General features: G+C 33.1%; 1 protein-coding gene across 5 annotated transcripts in view; it reads right to left on the minus strand.

Annotated features, from left to right (window-relative positions):
• The window catches only part of Tfpi (tissue factor pathway inhibitor), a 73586-nt gene that overhangs the window by 20312 nt on the left and 35587 nt on the right, over positions 1-17687 (minus strand). For 3 of the 5 annotated variants that reach the window (XM_048808139.1, XM_015481137.2, XM_048808140.1), the window contains 3 exons: positions 12928-13050; positions 6710-6907; positions 3850-3888 (listed from right to left, as the gene is read on the minus strand). In XM_048808139.1, the coding sequence (XP_048664096.1) occupies positions 3850-3888; positions 6710-6907; positions 12928-13036 (346 nt within the window). In that variant the 5' untranslated portion in view covers positions 13037-13050. Of the gene's footprint in view, positions 1-3849; positions 3889-6709; positions 6908-12927; positions 13051-13383; positions 13406-13727; positions 13876-17687 lie in introns of those variants that run through there. The other 2 variants (XM_015481138.2, XM_048808138.1) reach the window with 2 other exon arrangements.

Genomic DNA, 17687 nt, shown 5'->3' on the forward strand with positions numbered 1-17687 from the left:
ATTGAGGTGTAGGGTATCATTAGGGAATGCAGTACCATGTATTGCTTCATTAAGAATGGCTTAAATTTTAAAATTTGGAAAAGAAGATTTGAAGGGTACGGAAGCTTTCATGGTTATTCTTAGAAGTTCCTGAATTCTTAGGCTGAAATTGATATCTGTGGTAGGTATGACATCCTCCATTGCTGCAACTTTTCTTTTCTTCAAGCACTGGAATGATTCCAACAGTGCAGAGGCAGAAAGGAAATACATGTTCAGGGATTGAAGAGGCTTTTGCAAAATCTAATACCACTTCTTTGATAGTGCTCCAACCAGGCTAAACACAGCTGTCACAAAAGTTGTGATACAATGATCTACATTGCAAGCTCTTTCTACGTGCATACTCTGTAAAGAGAATCTAGCTGATTCTCAAATGTATTATAATCACCAAGCTCATTGGGCTTGAATATTTTGGACAAAGCTCCAGTTTCTCCACTTTTTCTTGTAACTCCAGTATTATAGTGGCTAAATGTTGCTTTTATTTCTTACAGTAACTTGTTCTTCTAGCTCAGGGAACCAATGCCCACCAGTATTATAGTATGAAAAAAGTAATTATTTTGTAATGTAAATGATATCTACAGCAGTTGCAGATCTGGAGAAGCAGCAATCCCCTATTAAAAAGTTGTTCTTTTTAACATAAAATTTCCTATTTTAGTATAACTTAAAGCTATCATCTATGAATTCTAAATGTACCAATTTGAAGTCAATTTATGTTTATCACCTCTTTTTTTTAGAGTGAATCTTAGTATGATTTCCCTATTTTCTCCTGTTTTTCACAAGTATTTCTTTAAATGGACAGTTAAATTTGCATGTACTTAATACGTGCAACATGATGCCTTAAAGCATATATACATGCTGAAAATTAACATGCATGATTTCCCATGGTTATCATTTCTGTACTACGAACACTTAATACCCATTTTACTAGCATTCCTGGAGATTATAATATGTGGTCACTAACTATAGCCACCATGCTGCATGATAGGTCTTTTCAAAGTTTTCTCCTATCCAACTGTAATTATGTGTTTTTTGACTAACATCTTCCCAATAACTCTTCCCCAATCACCTTGACCTCTACTGGTAACCACGACTGTACTCTGTTTTTAGGTCAGCATTTTAAAGTACCATATATGAGTGAGAAAACATAGTGTTTGTTTCTCTGTGTCTGGCTTATTTAATTGATATTCTTCAAGCCCATCTATGTTGTGGCAAATGACAGGATTTTATTCTTTTCTATGATTGAATAATATTGCATTTTTTAGAACATACCATGTTTTCTTTGTCTGTTTATCTGTGGATGACCATTTAGGTTCATTCTGTATCTTGGCTTGTTGTGAATAGTGCATCAGTGAGCACCGGGGTGTAGCCATCTATTCAACATATACATTTCATTTACCTTTATGTATGCCCAATAGTGGGACTTCTGAATTATGTGTTATTTTTATCTTTAATTTTAAACTTTTGAGGACTCTCCATGCTGTTTGCCATAGTACCATACAAATTCACATTCCTGATAACAGTGTTATCTTTGTCTTTTTGATAATATCCTTTCTCATAGGAGCAAGGTAAAAACTCACTGTGGTTTGATTCGCATTTCCTTCATTATGCCTGCTGTTGATCTTTTTTTTTCCACATAATATACCTGTTTTTCGAAGTGAATGATATTATGACTTACAGTTAAGTGAAATATATGGGGGAAGGAAATACAAACAATTCTTTAATTTTTAAAAAAATATTTAGTTTTTAGTTGTAGTTGGACACAATACCTTTATTTATTTATTTTTATATGTGGTGCTGAGGATCGAACCCAGAGCCTCGCATGTGCCAGGCGAGTGCTCTACCACTAAGCCACAATTCTTTAAATTTTTATAGTACTTTTTTATAAGGGAAAGGAAAGAGTACATTCAACTACTATTATTTTGATTTGTTTTAATCGGTATGTACTTATAAAATTTTATATAGCCTTAACAAGGATATAAAAGTTTTATGTTTAAGAGAAGTGCATAAAATATTGATTATAAAGAACAAAATATTGAATATAATTTATGCTGATATACAATTCACAAATTCTGCATCTGAAAGTTCTTATTGTTCATATGTGGCCCAATTGGAAGACATGAATTTATTTTAGTGCACAGTTGAAAATGCACACATGTAAAATGATTCTTCTTAGGCCTACAAATTAAAATATGATTATAAAGCAAGAAATTATTTTCCCATGTCCGTAGATAAAAGAAGTACCATTCTTTCAAATTTGCATATACTTGTTTGCTGTAACTTGAACTTAAAATTGTGTATCACAGAAAGTACATTCTAAGCTATATACAAATTTTCATAAGCATAGAATTTCTAATGTGAACTTTTGTTTGGGCCTGCATATTTGGAAATTGCTTTCTAACAAACTTTTTCCAAGGCACTGAATGAATGTCTACTGTCTTTGCAACTATTTCAATGTTACTGAATCTTCAATTTCAAGTTGATTGAGGTCTTCCTTATATATTTGTTTTAGCATTTAATCATTTTTAATGTTAATGTAAATGGAGTTTTATTATCTAGTTTCCATGCTTCTTATCAATCAATAATAATTAGCTTCTGAATTATTAAAGACATTATATAGAAAATTTTATACTAAAAAATTTACCTGCATATACTTTTTCTAATTTTGTTTTTGGGAAAAGTCAATGTTTCAATGTTGGTATTTCTTTTCATGAAAATAAACCAGGCACAGAAAAATAAGCACAACATGATCTCACTCATATATGGAATACTAAAAAGTTGATATCATAGAATTTGGAAAATATTTCGTAAATAAAACTCCCTTTCTAAATATGCTGTGTTCTTTGAAATTACAGACAGTTAAAACTTCATTTACTTGAAGTGATGGTCATTACTTCCCTACAAGTAGCAATTTTTAGAAATTATAAATAAATGCATATTCATGTTGCCTATAAAATTTTGCCATTGAATTTATACAGTTGGATTCAAATTTTGGTCAGTGAGTTATGTCTAAAGAATATCAATAAGTTATAAATTTTCAACTCTTTCCTCCACAATTAAATAAAAAAAATGAACTTTAAATTTTGTATTTTTTCACATTCTGAGTTAATAACTTCTTCTCATTGTTTAAATGTAAAAAGCCATAAATAGTAACTGGAATAAATCAGTTTCTAAACCTTTATGAAGAGGGAATTGCTTTTTTTCCATCTGTTTATAATGTTTCTTGTCCTGCTATGATCTATTCACTAAAAATACTCAGTTCTTATAAATAATCATAAATAAATATTTTAAAAAACCACAAAATCAAAGATGTTCATGCACAGAAAATAATGCTGACAAAGGTAATTATTAGTTGCTACATAGCACCACTGTTTTTTGCATATAAACCTATTAACAACTCAGAGACAAGCATCCATTCAGGTAGAGATTGAATGAAATTTGCTAAAGTCACACAATGCTGAGATTAACATGGAATAGGAGAGTAAATACCTAAACTGGAAAGGCAATTTACTGGAGAGGCAATACTTAAACTCATTATTGGAAGATGTTAAAATAGCATGTGTGGCTCTGGATTCTGAGTAATCTAACTCTAAATACCATGATGCTTTAGAATAAGAACAAATACAATGTTTGGAACCTCTTCCACCAAATATCATGTAAATTATTTCTCATTTTTCATCAGATCCATGGAAACAGAACACCATTTCAAACATCATATAAATGTATGATCAACCTTGTATCAGAGAAACCTAAGAACTGAATATCTAAATGCCTTTTGCACAAATTCTATTAACATGTATGTAAATAAATGTTCACCTTTTTTAAATGTCTTCTTTGATATCTTCTTTGGATAACCTGCAATAAAAACAATACATGTGTATCAATTGCAAGAGTTTATAATGTAATATCGTGACTTTGAATTTAACAAACTAGGATAATATATTCATTACCACTTACGTTATCCTTGTACAGAATACCTTAAGAATTAAAATTCTTTTCATTTCCTTCAAAGATTATTCTTACAATTATTGTAACCACAAATCCACCACATTTAAGAAATATACTTTAACAAATAAATAAAGACATAAAATTATACATAGTAATGGGTTTCCATGTGCTGTTTAGATACATCCATATGAGGTTTGAAGGAAGTTAAACATATCTTCTCAAAAAATCATATCTTTAGAATGAAAACTTTAAATTTATTTTCTTCTAGTTTTGTGAAACATATAGCACTTAGGGTCATCTATTGTCACCCTAGTGTGCAACAGCATACTAGAACTGCTTGCTCCTATTTAACTGTAACTTAAGACCCACTGATCAACCTCTCCCAGGATACCCTCCTCTACTTTGCTAGTGTCCCCTGCCTCTGGCAACACCTTTCTACTCTGAACTTCTATGATATCAACTTCTTAGTATTGCATATGTGAGAGATCATGTGGTGCTTGTCTTTCTGTGTCTGTCTTATTTCACTTAACACAGTGATCTCCAGTTCCATCCATGTTGTTGAAAATGACAAGGATTTCATCTTTTTTGTTTTTGTGTTTTGGAGGGGGTGGGGGAGTGGGTCACATGTGCTTCATTTTAACAGTTTCTTTCATTGTCTTTAGGTCCACTGATATTTTCTTCTGTGGACTTAAACTTTCTTACTTTATATATTATATTTTTCAGGTTTAGAATTTCCATTTAGTTTTTTTTATATTTTTCAGTTTTTCCCATAATATGTTCATGCTTTCTTCAAATTCTATAATGTATTTGTAATAGCTATTTGAATATTCTTAGCTGCTACCTTTGTCACCTTTATTGTTTCTACCTATTTCATCGAGTCATTATTTTCTCCTAGTTATGGATCACAATTTGCATGTTTTGTTAAACATTTAACATTATTTGCAAGGACAGATGATAATTTTTTTTAAACTATCATACTACTGATGAATGGATTTTATTGTCTTCATTTAAAGAATGTTGAAGTTTCTTTTGGTGGGTAGTTAAGTCACTTGAGGATCAGCTGGATGCCTCAGGTTTGTCTTGAAGATTTGCTGGGACAAATCCAAAGTACTCTTCATTCTAGGTAGAATTTAGTTCTATTACAAAATTAAATTCTATATAGTTTTCAGTTATGGGGGGCTTCTGGAATTGTTCTATTAATATATCTATGATAATTATTTCCTCAAACTCATCAGATTTTTATTAAATAAGTGCAAAATTTTATTAAGAGACAAACTCAGAGGGAATTCTATCCAGATTTCTGAGTTTTATTTTCCCTCTGTGCAAATTCATTGTCTTCCATATATTGTTACTAAAGCTACATCTTCCCCAGCCTCCTAATCTCCAGTCTCCATCTTCTTCAGTCAAAGTATCTACAGTGCTGCTTTTGGGTTCCCTCCCCTTAACAGTGGTCTACAATGATTTCATGCAGAAATCAGGGCAGTCTGTGAGGCTCATCTCATGTATTTCCTTTCTCTCAGTGATTATAATCATGTACTACCTTTTTATTAATGTTTAGAAACAGTTGCCTTGTATATTTTATGCAGTTTTTTTAAAGTTCTTTATGTTCGAAATGAATACCCAGTTCTACTTAATCCATCAAGGTTCAAGATAGAACTCTTTCCTTAGGTGTTTTTTTTTTTTTTAAAGTCTAGCAGCATATTTTCTATACACCAGCTATATCCCAAATATTATCCTACTGTATAAAAAACACAGGGGTTCATACAACAATATTAAGTGGATTCTGAAGAGATAATGAATGAATGATGACAAGAGATTTACATTTATTTGTGTGCTTGTCCATTATGATGTTTTAAAAGATTAGAAGATGGGATGTTACTAATGACAAATGATTATATTTGATAATTTGTAAGTAAAAAATCTTCCACACAATGTTGAATAATAAGACTTCTGAATTAGAAAAAAAAAAGGAAACAGATGTGAGTGTCAGATAAAAGACCGGTTGATGAAAATAAATAGGCTCCAAGATAAAAAAGAATGAAAAAGAAATGGTCCAACCAGGCCTGTAACCAAGGTATCTGATGATCAAGAATGATTTTCAAATCAACACAGGATACTTGGCCCCAGCACTTACAAGAGAAAACAGTGTATAGAAATCTGTTATAGCTGAAAAAGGACCTAGCAATCACAAATACCAATGGTACCACTGAGGACCACTGAGCTGCCTGATCTGTGCTAGTGACATTCCTATGACGTCTATGGTGAGAGAATGCACAGCTGCTGCTTTGCACAAAACAAGGTATCTAGTGTTACTAACTGAAGATGCTGCCTCTATATATAGCATAACTGTTTGGGCAAATGACGAAGAACATGCCATGGGGGAGCATTGTGCTAGAAGCTGGGGAAATAAAACACTCTGATTCTTCTGTATTTCAATTATCTTGCTATTCTGAATAATAAACTGAGATGAAAACATTCCAACTGTTTTTTTTCCTATTGACCAGTATTTTCTAGTTAGTACCTTGATAGTCTTAAACTGAATTTTCAGGTTCATTGTCAAAAGAGAAAACAGCTATAAGATCATTGTGTACAACTAAGTCAGTATATATATATATATATATATATATTCTTTGATAAAGTTAAAATAATATTCCATTACTTTTTTCTGAGATTATCAACTCTATGATTAGACTCAATAGCCACCAAGATTCTTGGGTCAGAAACCTACCAACTGCACATTTTTCTTTGCACTCTTCCAGACTTTCAAACCGATTCTGATTTCCTTCACAGCCCCCATATACAAATTCTTCACATTGCTGAGTGAGAATATTGAAAAAAAATCTCTTCATCATCGCTTTGCATGGCCCATCATCTGCCTTCAATGCACAAAATGAATGCATCAATTTCAGTGGTGGCAACTCAGTATCTAGAAGGTAAAAATGGAAAAATAAATAAATAAATAAAACATGCAACGTAAAAAAACATGTACTCCTCCACCAAAGCCATAATAATATTCTCTCTTTTCTTTTCATTTCTTTTTTAATATGTTCCTATTTTAGAGAAAGTATGACAACAATAAAGCAGGCTCATTGGAAAAACATGACAAGTTATTTAGTTATCCAAAAGGTAAAGTTAATAAGCCCACTAAATGAGATTCACCTTATCAATTGTTAAAGTTTATTTTTCATCAACTATTAAAGAAAATATAGTATATCTTTTCTAGACTCTTGATAATTATAATTAGTTAAATATTTACCAGTTGATAGACATGGAATTCAACAGTGACAATAAGGCAACTTAACTAAGAGAATGTGTTCACTCACTGGAATAGAGACCTCTGCTTTTGACTCAGGTTTTAGAGACAAATGCTAATGGGCAATTTTTTGAGTTTCTCTTCCTAATCCATACGTGTGTCACTTTTTACACATGAAACATCTTAATAAAAATGTTTAGTAATGTTGCAAAAGTTCAAACAAATCTTTCTGTTTTAAATGAAATGAAGAAATTTCTTGACCTTGAATTATAATTTTGATTCCTAAATATTTACTTATATTAGTCACAGAAAAAATTCCTATTATGGGAAGGATATTCACAAAAAAGAAAATAATGAAAGTTTTAAAATTAGATTTTTTTATCAAGTTCAGTAATATTAATAAACACCTAGTTCTGTTTACAGAATTTTCCAGTGAGATAGCTTTAAAATTATAGTTGGTTGGGGATGGGTTGGGGATCTGGTGGTCAAATCATAAAAATTTTAGTTAGTCAGGAGGAGTGAATTCAGGAGCTCAATTGAACAGCATGGTCATTCTAGCTAATAATGTAGTTTCTTATTGAAAAATGCTGAAAGTGGATGTAAAGTGTTCTCACCACAAAAAAAAAATTGGTAACTATGTGAGGTAAGGCATGGATTAATGAGCTAGATTTAATCCTTACATACTGCACATATAATGAGCTAGATTTAATCCTTCCACATTAGACATATACTTTAAACGTTATGTTTTTCAAGAATTTTTGTAGTTGTAGATAGACAGCATGGCTTTACTTTTATTTGTTTATTTTTATGTGGTGCTGAGGATTGAACCCAGTGCCTCACACGTGAAAGGCAAGTGCTCTGCCACTGAACTACAGCCCCAACCCTGAAACATCATGTTATACACAGAAAATACATATAATCTCATTTATCATTTTTAAAAACTGAAAAGAAATTAAAAAATAAATAAATAAAATTGTGATTGGTGCAACCGAATAATGACCAAAGAATGCTATAGAGTCCTTTTCAGATATTGTCTATGTATTGAGTGTATGTACACACACACACACACACACAATTTCTATCAAAATTTTGTATTGTTGTGCTGTTTGATATATGTGACAATGATTATTCATGGACATGTAAATTTTCTCTCAACTACCAATACAACCTTGAAAACTTTTGATCACTATTTTGATCTATTTGATAACTGAATTGGCATTTTGTCTTCATATAAAATAAATTGAACAGGAATGATAGAATAATAAATTTTTCAGACACCAAATTTGATAAGATAGAACTAATATATGACAGAGGATTGTTATGACAGAGAAAAACTTTCAGCACCAAACACGATTGTTGTGGACTCCCTTATTAATAAGCTATAATATTGTTCAAACCTTTAACTAAATTTGATTTCTGTGTATTTGAGCATTTGCATTTCAGCTTTTCTGGGTTTCTGTTCAATTGGCCAAAAGAGTTTTGTGTTTGTGCTTTTTTTTTTGCTACTACAGGGGTGCTTAACCACTGAGTCACAAATAGCCATTTTTACATTTATTATTATCACTTTTTAAATTTTGAGACAGTCTTGCTTCAGCCTCTTTCTTCAGCCTCTCAAGTCACAGATCACAGTAATAAGTCACCATACTCAGCGGCCAATATAGTTTTTGATTTTTTTTTTTTACTTATAGCATGGTGTCATCAAATTTAATCAATACACATAGTATTTGCAAATAATTCCATCATAATGAATTAACCATTCATTAATGTATACAAGTTTTAATTTCATTTGCTTTTTTCTATTTCTTTATCTAATATTTTATGCTGATAAACTTGTCTGATAAATCAATATTGTCTCCCAAAGGTTTCTATGGCATATTAAGAGTTTCTGAGCAGGCAGGAAACTGAGGCAGGAGGATTGCAAGTTCAAGGCCAGCCTTGGCAACTTAAGAAGACCTTGCCTCAAAATAAAGAATAGAAGAAGCTAGGTATATATCTCACTGATAAAGCAACCCTGGGTTCAATCCCTAGTAACACACACACACACACACACACACACACACACACTTTCTGATACCTAATGCTGTGCACTAAAATTCATACTTCTCATTTTCTTAAAATACTTTGCCTATGATATACACAGGTAAACACATAATACCCACATTTCCAAATATATTCAGGAAAAACATTCTTATTACTCAAAGATTTAAATGAGATTCATTTGCATTAATAGTTACACTGCTTTCTCTCAATATTGTTGATAGTCTTTATCATCCAGCTAAATCTTTTATAGCTCTCATCTGGAATCACCTGCCCCAGATTCAGCCTGCTATTCAATAACTTCACCACAAGAGTGTGTCAGCGTACCACAAAGTAAAAGATTGCAAACCAAAGTGTCCTTATGTAGTTATTGTAACAACAATAGCTAGTATTACTGAGTAATTACTCAGCACAAAGAGGTACACACAAAAAGATATTCTAATACAAAGATTTTTAAATAATTATATCATTTGATGATCCCACGTTTCTGAGATTGACATTATCTTCATTTTACAAATTATAAAATAACATTACATAAATTAAGCATATTTCTCAAAGTCACACTATAAGTGATGGATGTAGCATTAACTCCCAAGCAGTTTTACAGCAGATATCTCACTCATTCTTAATATCTGTGTGATATTGTCACATACCTCTATGACTGATTTATGGCATAGATTTAATTATAGATTTTTTGCTCAATTATTTACACTTTTCTTAAATTTATAAAAATAAAAATAGTTTCAATAATGAAAGGTAATAACTCCATAGCAAATGGCTAAAGAAACACTATCAACTTTAATTGACTGTATTTTATTAATATCATTCCTCTTATTATTCCTTACTGCCATGCACAGTTTAAGGCATTTCTTACAGAAGTTTTGTATTAGAATACCTTTTCATGCATTGACCTTGTGACCTATACTTAAGCACAGCATCCCTAAAATGGAGGAGTATTTCTGTGTGTTGTCTGACACACAATGCTTCACCACTCCACTTGAAAGAGATGGCAGTCTTCCCTGTTTTCCATTGCTTACTCAGATAAATCTTTTGAATGTTAATAATCCTTTGCTGATCATGTATCTGTTAGGCATTGTGGCATCTCAGCAAGTGAACAGTAGATTGGATAGCAGCAACCCCTCTCATGGAGTATGTAAACCTTGTAGACTTACATAAATATTTGGGAGATTCAGAGTGCTTTGCAAGTCTGTAACTGGATGCCTACCTGAGGGAATTAAGGCTAGCTTTCCTGAGACTTGAAATTGAGACCTGAAGAAAATGTCTATCAGTCGGGATTATCTGCTTCTGATCAGAAGGGGCAATATCATAGTAATTGAATCCGGGGTAGCCACACAAATAAAATTATGGTTTGCATTCAACCATTTTTGTAGTTGATTCCAGGTATTTTGTGTTCCACAGTTGAGAATGTGTCCTGGGATGTTGGATCAAAGGCTCAGTAAACTATTTGGTGCCTGAGGAAATGTCATGTACTGTCTGTTAGAACTCTCATCCTTGGGTCACTCCTCTGGGAATCTAGAGCTCTCAGGTAACAGAGGCCACCTGCCATTTGGCTCTCTGACTAAAGAATTCAACTTCTATGAAAAGGAACAATACAGATAGGTTCTCTTTGCCTTCTCTTTGCCAGGAAAGTGTGCCAGATGCCTTTATGCTGTTTCCAACCATGTGGAAGTAAGTTATGACAACACTTATTTACAATTTGGAACACTGGAATTCAGAGGGTTTAAATAACTTTTAATTTCACAAAGGTATGAATGGAAAACCACCTCTGTGAGCACAGGCCTGCTCAGTTCTGATTCTGCTGAAACATATCTGCCTTTCTCTAAATGTGTTCTGCTAATCTTGTGTCTCCTAGTCCAAAGGCTTAAAAAAAATCAGTACTTTTATTTATTATGGTGTTTTCTTATCAAGAAGTTTATTCTACATCCTCATACCTGCTGTTTGGGCTGATTTTTTTTTAAGTCTACAGTTGACTGTGAGAGAGGTAGAAAAATTCTGTATATTTTTCTGTAATTGATAGTACCTTATTTCAATGAAACAATATATTTCTATAAAGTGATGGTATGATCTTGGCATCATGTGACAAGTTGTATCTCCAAATTTGAACTCATTCAGATGTGGTATCATGGTGTTGCAAGATCAATGAAAAATAAAACAGAAAAAAAAAAACAAACAAAAAACAAAACTAAGACTATGTAACAAGTAAGCCAGGAGGTCTTCAAGTCTATGCTATAATCAAAATCATTTCCTTTCCATCTAGTTCAGCAAGCTACCTTATAGTGACTTTAAGATTTGACTTAATTATTGACGGGCTAATTCTAGTTTCCTGGATGACTGTGGCATCAGAAACAATTTCCTGCCTGACTGTGGCAGTTCCTACATAACTGGCATACATTTTCTCAGTCCTTCGAGGGAGACTGGACAGAGAGAACACTGGGACCCATTCTCTTTGTACCTCCCAAGATGAGCTTGCCTGTCTTTATCTTGTTGGGATATTGTCCTCAACATCCCTTGTCCCCCTAACTTTCAGCATGTCATTACTTATCTCATTCCCATTTGAGAAAAGAGTTAAATAAAGGACTAAAAATCATCTCATAAGGTCCACATTCCTATTGTCCAAAGAACAGAATGGTTTTTATTTTCTTGGATCTCTAGGAAATTTTTATAACTCTGTATTTCCAAGCCAAGTTCTCAGATCACCAAGTTTGGATGAGTTGCTTTCTCTTTGTATCAAGAGCAGCAGCTTCTGCATGCTCTTTCGCTCTGTGCACTATGTTATACTGAAATGGCCTGTCTACCCTCCAGGCTCCCCTCTGAAACTGTGAGATTCTTAAGTATCTGGCTTCAATCATTACTGTTTGCTTTGAACCAACCCATTTCAGGCACACACACACACACACAAAATGTATTCATACATCTTTGTTAAAAGGGAATACGCTGAAAATCATCAACTTAAAGTGGTTAGAGATGTGAAATTGAAATATGTATTTATGGAAATGTCTATCACAAACTACCAAATAAATGATAGAGGCTATCACAATGTTAATATTCTCTATTACCAATAGTTTGAGATGTCTGTCAATAATTTACTAATTTGCTACAAAATATAGCTTTTTACATAACGTATAAATCTAGATAACAAATGCTATGCAGCCTTTTCCTTGTTCTATTTTTCATTATAAGTATGTTCATTTTTATACTCAGAGCTTTTTGGGATTGGAACTAACTTCCATTACAAGATCCTGTGGAACTCTGCCTGACTAGATTCTTACATTAGCTTCATTTCTGAAATTCTCTTTTTGGAAATATGGGCAATAAGGAGGGAATGGCTGAAATCTCCAGTATCTGTAGTTTCCTTTTCCATCCCACACTACTTTCTCCCAGCTAAACGGTGGCATCGTGTTTCTTCAGCACTTTGCTCCCTGCAGTATTTCAGAGAGACTTCAGTGTTTAATATTATAGCCCAGAGACTTTCTTGCTTTGGTAATTTGATTTAGGACTGAGTTTAAAAAATAATCATAAAACATATAAGAGGTGTCCAAAGGGAAATAAGACTTAAAAAAAATTCCCTACATGAAGGGAAAAAAAACTTGAGAAGTTTGACCAACTAAACAAGATAAATGTTTGTAACATTTTACCTGTGATATTTGTATGTTCTTCATCTTCCTCAGGAACAGCATTAAGAGGCATAGGGGCAAGACTAAGCAGCAGACATACAGAAGCCCAAAACACGTGTTCTTTCTTCATTGCATAAATTATCTCTGAAATACAAAAATCAAACATACCTAGTAAATACAGAGCTGATGTGAGCCCATCTCTAACCTTGCTCTAATGCAAATTTTTGTAACTTTAAATACATACACGTATACATCTCTAAGACTCATGTATGCCATGAATCATATTTAAAATGTGTAGGATACATTTAAATTTACTGAAAAAAAACATTATTAGTAAATAAAGTTAATAATATTCAAGTATACAGGTCACATTTCAACATTGAAAATACAATTTCAAGGGGCAATGACTAAGAGCCATAGGTAACTGCTAATCTGTACAGCTGTGTGTATTAAGATCCATTTCATGTGAAATCATACTTTCCATAGTTCTTACAGCTATTCTTATTTTTCTTGAATTTTTCTGTTATGTTCTTAATGCAATTTTCAGTTGATAGTTCTTTCTCCCTTTGCTCTGATCCCTCTTTTAAAGAGGAAACACATTTTCAGAAATTCCAACTTTGTTTCCTTTGCGACATATTTGTTTATAACTCATTTCCTAACCAGGTTTTCTATGAGCTGCCAGACAGACAGAACTGTAGACCCCCCAAAACGATTAACATTTCAGCCAGTCCCCTTTGCCTGTTCATCCTCCCCAATTTAGACTGATCTGTTTTAAGAGTCTCACAGAAAAGTGACTATAAGTAGTGAGCTAACCTTCTTACCCTTGAACGGAAACAGATTTCAGCAGGAGAGTGAGGCTTTTCCTGTTCCAGAATGATTTAAAGGTCCAGAGCAAAATAATAATGGGAAAATACAAGCAGCTCTTAAAAACAAAATGAATTCTCCTTTGAAACTAAAGGTGAAAGGAAATGTGTAATGTTCATGCAGCAGAAAAAGAGGAAAGAGGTAACACGTGCACATGTTCAGCCACTGACGCCTGCAGAGTCAGGAAGGAAAGCAGTAAACACAAGGACAGGGTCAGATATTCCACCCAAGCCAATTTAGAGACTTCTCTGGGTTTGTCGTAGTCACAGACACAGTATGCACCATTATGCGAAGGAAAGGTATACCATTGAATTTAAGCAGTCTTAAATAAAAGAGTAATAAATTCAATTTTACTTTAAGCTTCCTTAAACAATCACTGTGAAATGTATTATTTATTTTCTCATGACACATGGGAAAGTTTAGCATATATCTGATGTTTAGTCAGTGGCAGGATTATATATCTTGTCATAGCACATTAAGTGAATTCACAAAATATGTATGCTTGCATACATATACACACATATATAATATATGCACATGTGATTGTGAAGGCTCTTTCTACTAAACTGCTCGGTATCATCTTATTTTTTATCATCTTATCTTTGAAGACATTTTTCAGTTTTTCTATTTCCATTTGATTCTATGATATGCAATCCTGCTATACCTTGAGTATAACATGAAGCTTTTTTTTTTTTTTTTTTTTTTTCATTACATGGCTCGAATTAGGTAGAGGTTGAGTGCTTGGTGAAGAATTCAAGAATTAGGACTCCAAATCTATGAAGTTAGTATCTCTAAAAAAGGAAGCCTAACGTCTTCACCAAGTTTAGTCATTAAGTTTTTGGTTTCAAAGATCCAAAGTAAACTTGGACAAATTTAAGTCAAAGGTAATTAGACTTTGTTCTAGAAAATGGGACCCATCTGGGACTAGAGGGTAGGTATATGTTGCATGACAGAAACAACCAGACTTAAGACACTACTGCTATCTCCTCTTGCTGCTAAACGATTTGCAAGGTTTTATTCTCCCACTGCAGCACAACTTTTTCTACAAAGTTGGAAATGTGGTCATTTACCATTTTTGAAATTTTAAACCACAAAGTTTCATCCATCCAAATAGTGTGAATACTCTTTATATTCACTAGGGTCAAACAATTCATAGTTTCAATTTGTAAAAAGTGCCACACTTTACCCTAATGCATTTGAAGTGAAGCACTCGGGAGAACTTCATGGATTTAATGGGCCCTAAATAAAATTTAGTGGACCCTTAACCAGTCAGGAATATGGAACAAGAAAATGTAATACCTTGGCAAGTGTGTATGGAATTATGTTTTAGGGGTGGAGTGAATGAGCATAGTTCCCTGAAGGAGGGGATTGTTGCTTCCAGAAGGAAGAGTGTCAACAGGCAAAGCACTGTCTATATACTACAGCACACTATAGCTAAAATAATTGTGAGGACGATAATATAAACAATTTTGTTGAGCACAGGATCTATTGACAAAGAGTTTTAAAAATGGAGGTTTATGGTTGCAGAGTAAATATTTTGAGGATATGTCTTTACATGTAAAGAAATAATTTATCTAAAATTCAATTGAAAATGAGTTTTTTTCCTTTTAATAGACATTTTTAAAAAAAAAAAACATTTACAGAAAATTGGACAAAGTTGGGTGGGAAGCTGGAAGATAGGCATTTGCTTTTTTATAACATTGGATCCAGGTGAGACAAGCTAGGAAAGGTATGTGAAATGCTTTTAACTAATAAACAGTACAACAGTTTCCTAGGTCTATCTGTCTAGTAGAGTTGATGTATAATAATACTAGATTTCAGTCTAAATCATTTCTAAGTGGGCTTCTGTTGGGCAACCATTTGATTGAAACAAAGGGGGTCTAGATGTCACATTTGGTAAAAAATGTTCTCTCTTCAAAGTCCTTGTATGCTTGTTCTCAACACTTTTGAAGGGGGAATATTAATTGTTTCCACTATCAACTTATGGATTACTATTATTATTTTATAATCACATTTACAAATGTGATCATCTATGCCATTTCTGTTACAGCATACTCATACTAACAGCAGATCTGTTTTATGTTTTTCTTCCACTAGTGTGCCAGCTTCAGTGTTTCTCAATGAATCCTGGACCACTGCCTTTTCTTTCACCACTGATAATTGCTCCACATTTCCCACTAAACTCTAGGCCAATATTCAACTGTCAGTTGGTGTCAGGTCCAGGACGCTATCCAACTCAGCAGTGTTTTTCTATTGACCTCATATCTTTGTTTTATTTTCTTTTGTTCAAATTAATTACCTTGAGCACTGTAGGGCTCTTTAGAGGATGTTCAAAACTCTGAATAAGTCTAAACAAAATGTGGTAGCTCCACATAGTTTCTCCCAGAACCTTTTATTCTTAGCATTTTCTTTGTAGTCACTTCTAATGCACAATGAAATCCAGATGCCTTGGTGAACTAAACGTCTTTTCATCTACTATAAAGGAGCACACACCTTGGCTGGAGTTTCTACTTGACCAATGGTTTTCTCTAGAGGCAGTTGCTAGGCAAACTCAAATGTGGTTTCCTTCTCAGATTTCACTCCCTTGGACTACAAGGTGGTTGAAGGCCCAGTGAGCTCAAGATCAACCAGTTTCATCTTTCATTCTCCAAGGTATTCCATTACTATTACATTTTCCCAGCATGTTTAAACCCTGCTATGATATATCCCACACAAACATTTCATTTTAAATTCCTGGTATTATCTAACACAGTTTGCCTGCTTTAGATTTACAAAATAATAATAATAAAAAAAAACTTGTAAAGAGAGTACAGAGACTTCATAAACCTGACATCATTATCATCATCATCATAATCATCATCAGCATCCTCATCATCACTGAGGCAATTAAACACTGAGCCATATCTCTAGTCCTTTAAAAAATTTCTTTTATTCCCTGACATTCTTAACATCTTTCATTAATATGGTGCATTTGTCACCATTAGCATACCCAATGTTAATCCATTTTATTAATTGAAGTCCTTACTTGAAGCAGGTCTCCTTAGTTTCCACTATTCCTTTTTCTGTTCTAGCATCCCATCCAGAATACCACATTACTTTTAATTGTCATCTCTTCTAAGGAATCGCTGGCTGTGGCAGTTTCTCAGACTTTTCCTTGTTTTAAACGTTCTTGGCAATTCTGAAGAATGCAGAATTGGCATTTTGTAGGATGCGCCTACAAATTTGTCTGATATTTTTCTCATAATGAAACTATGATTGTAAGTTTGGGGGAAGAAGATCATAGAGTTAATATGTTATTTTTATGACATCAAGGGGCAACGTTCCAACATGACTTTTGACTATTGATACTGACTTTAATCACTTGGTTTGGGCAGTGCTTGTTAGTTTTCTCCAGTGTGAAGATATTTCTGACTCTCTCCTGTCCATATTATTCTCTGGAAAGAAATCACTACATACATCACACTTCAGGAGTGGGGAGTTATGTTCTCTCTCCTTGAGATCAGAGTATGTATTAAAATTGTCTGAGATTCTTCTGGAGCAGGTATTTGTTCTCTTCCACTTGTTAAATTATTAAAAGCTTTATTTTTATCTGTATGAATTAATGGATATTTGCTTTATATTTTATATCATCATCAAATACAATTTATATTCTTTTTCAAGTTGTCCCCCAGCTTTGGCCAATATGAAAGAGCATTGATCTGGCTCCTATACTTATTTGCCATAGCTTCATTAATGTGGGTTTTCAAATTTTTTAGTGTCTCTTTATTTTCTATTGCTATAAGATACTCTGGGCTCATATTGTTAGTTTCTGTCCCAGTCATAGAGGCAACCATTTATCTAAAGAGACCTAATTTCTATCATTGGAGATTGATGCTAAAAAAAAAAAAAAAAAAAAAAAAAAAAAAAAAAAAAAAAAA

The sequence above is a fragment of the Marmota marmota genome, unplaced genomic scaffold, assembly GCF_001458135.2.
Source record: "Marmota marmota marmota unplaced genomic scaffold, marMar, whole genome shotgun sequence".
In the NCBI taxonomy this organism is placed as follows: Eukaryota; Metazoa; Chordata; class Mammalia; order Rodentia; family Sciuridae; genus Marmota; species Marmota marmota.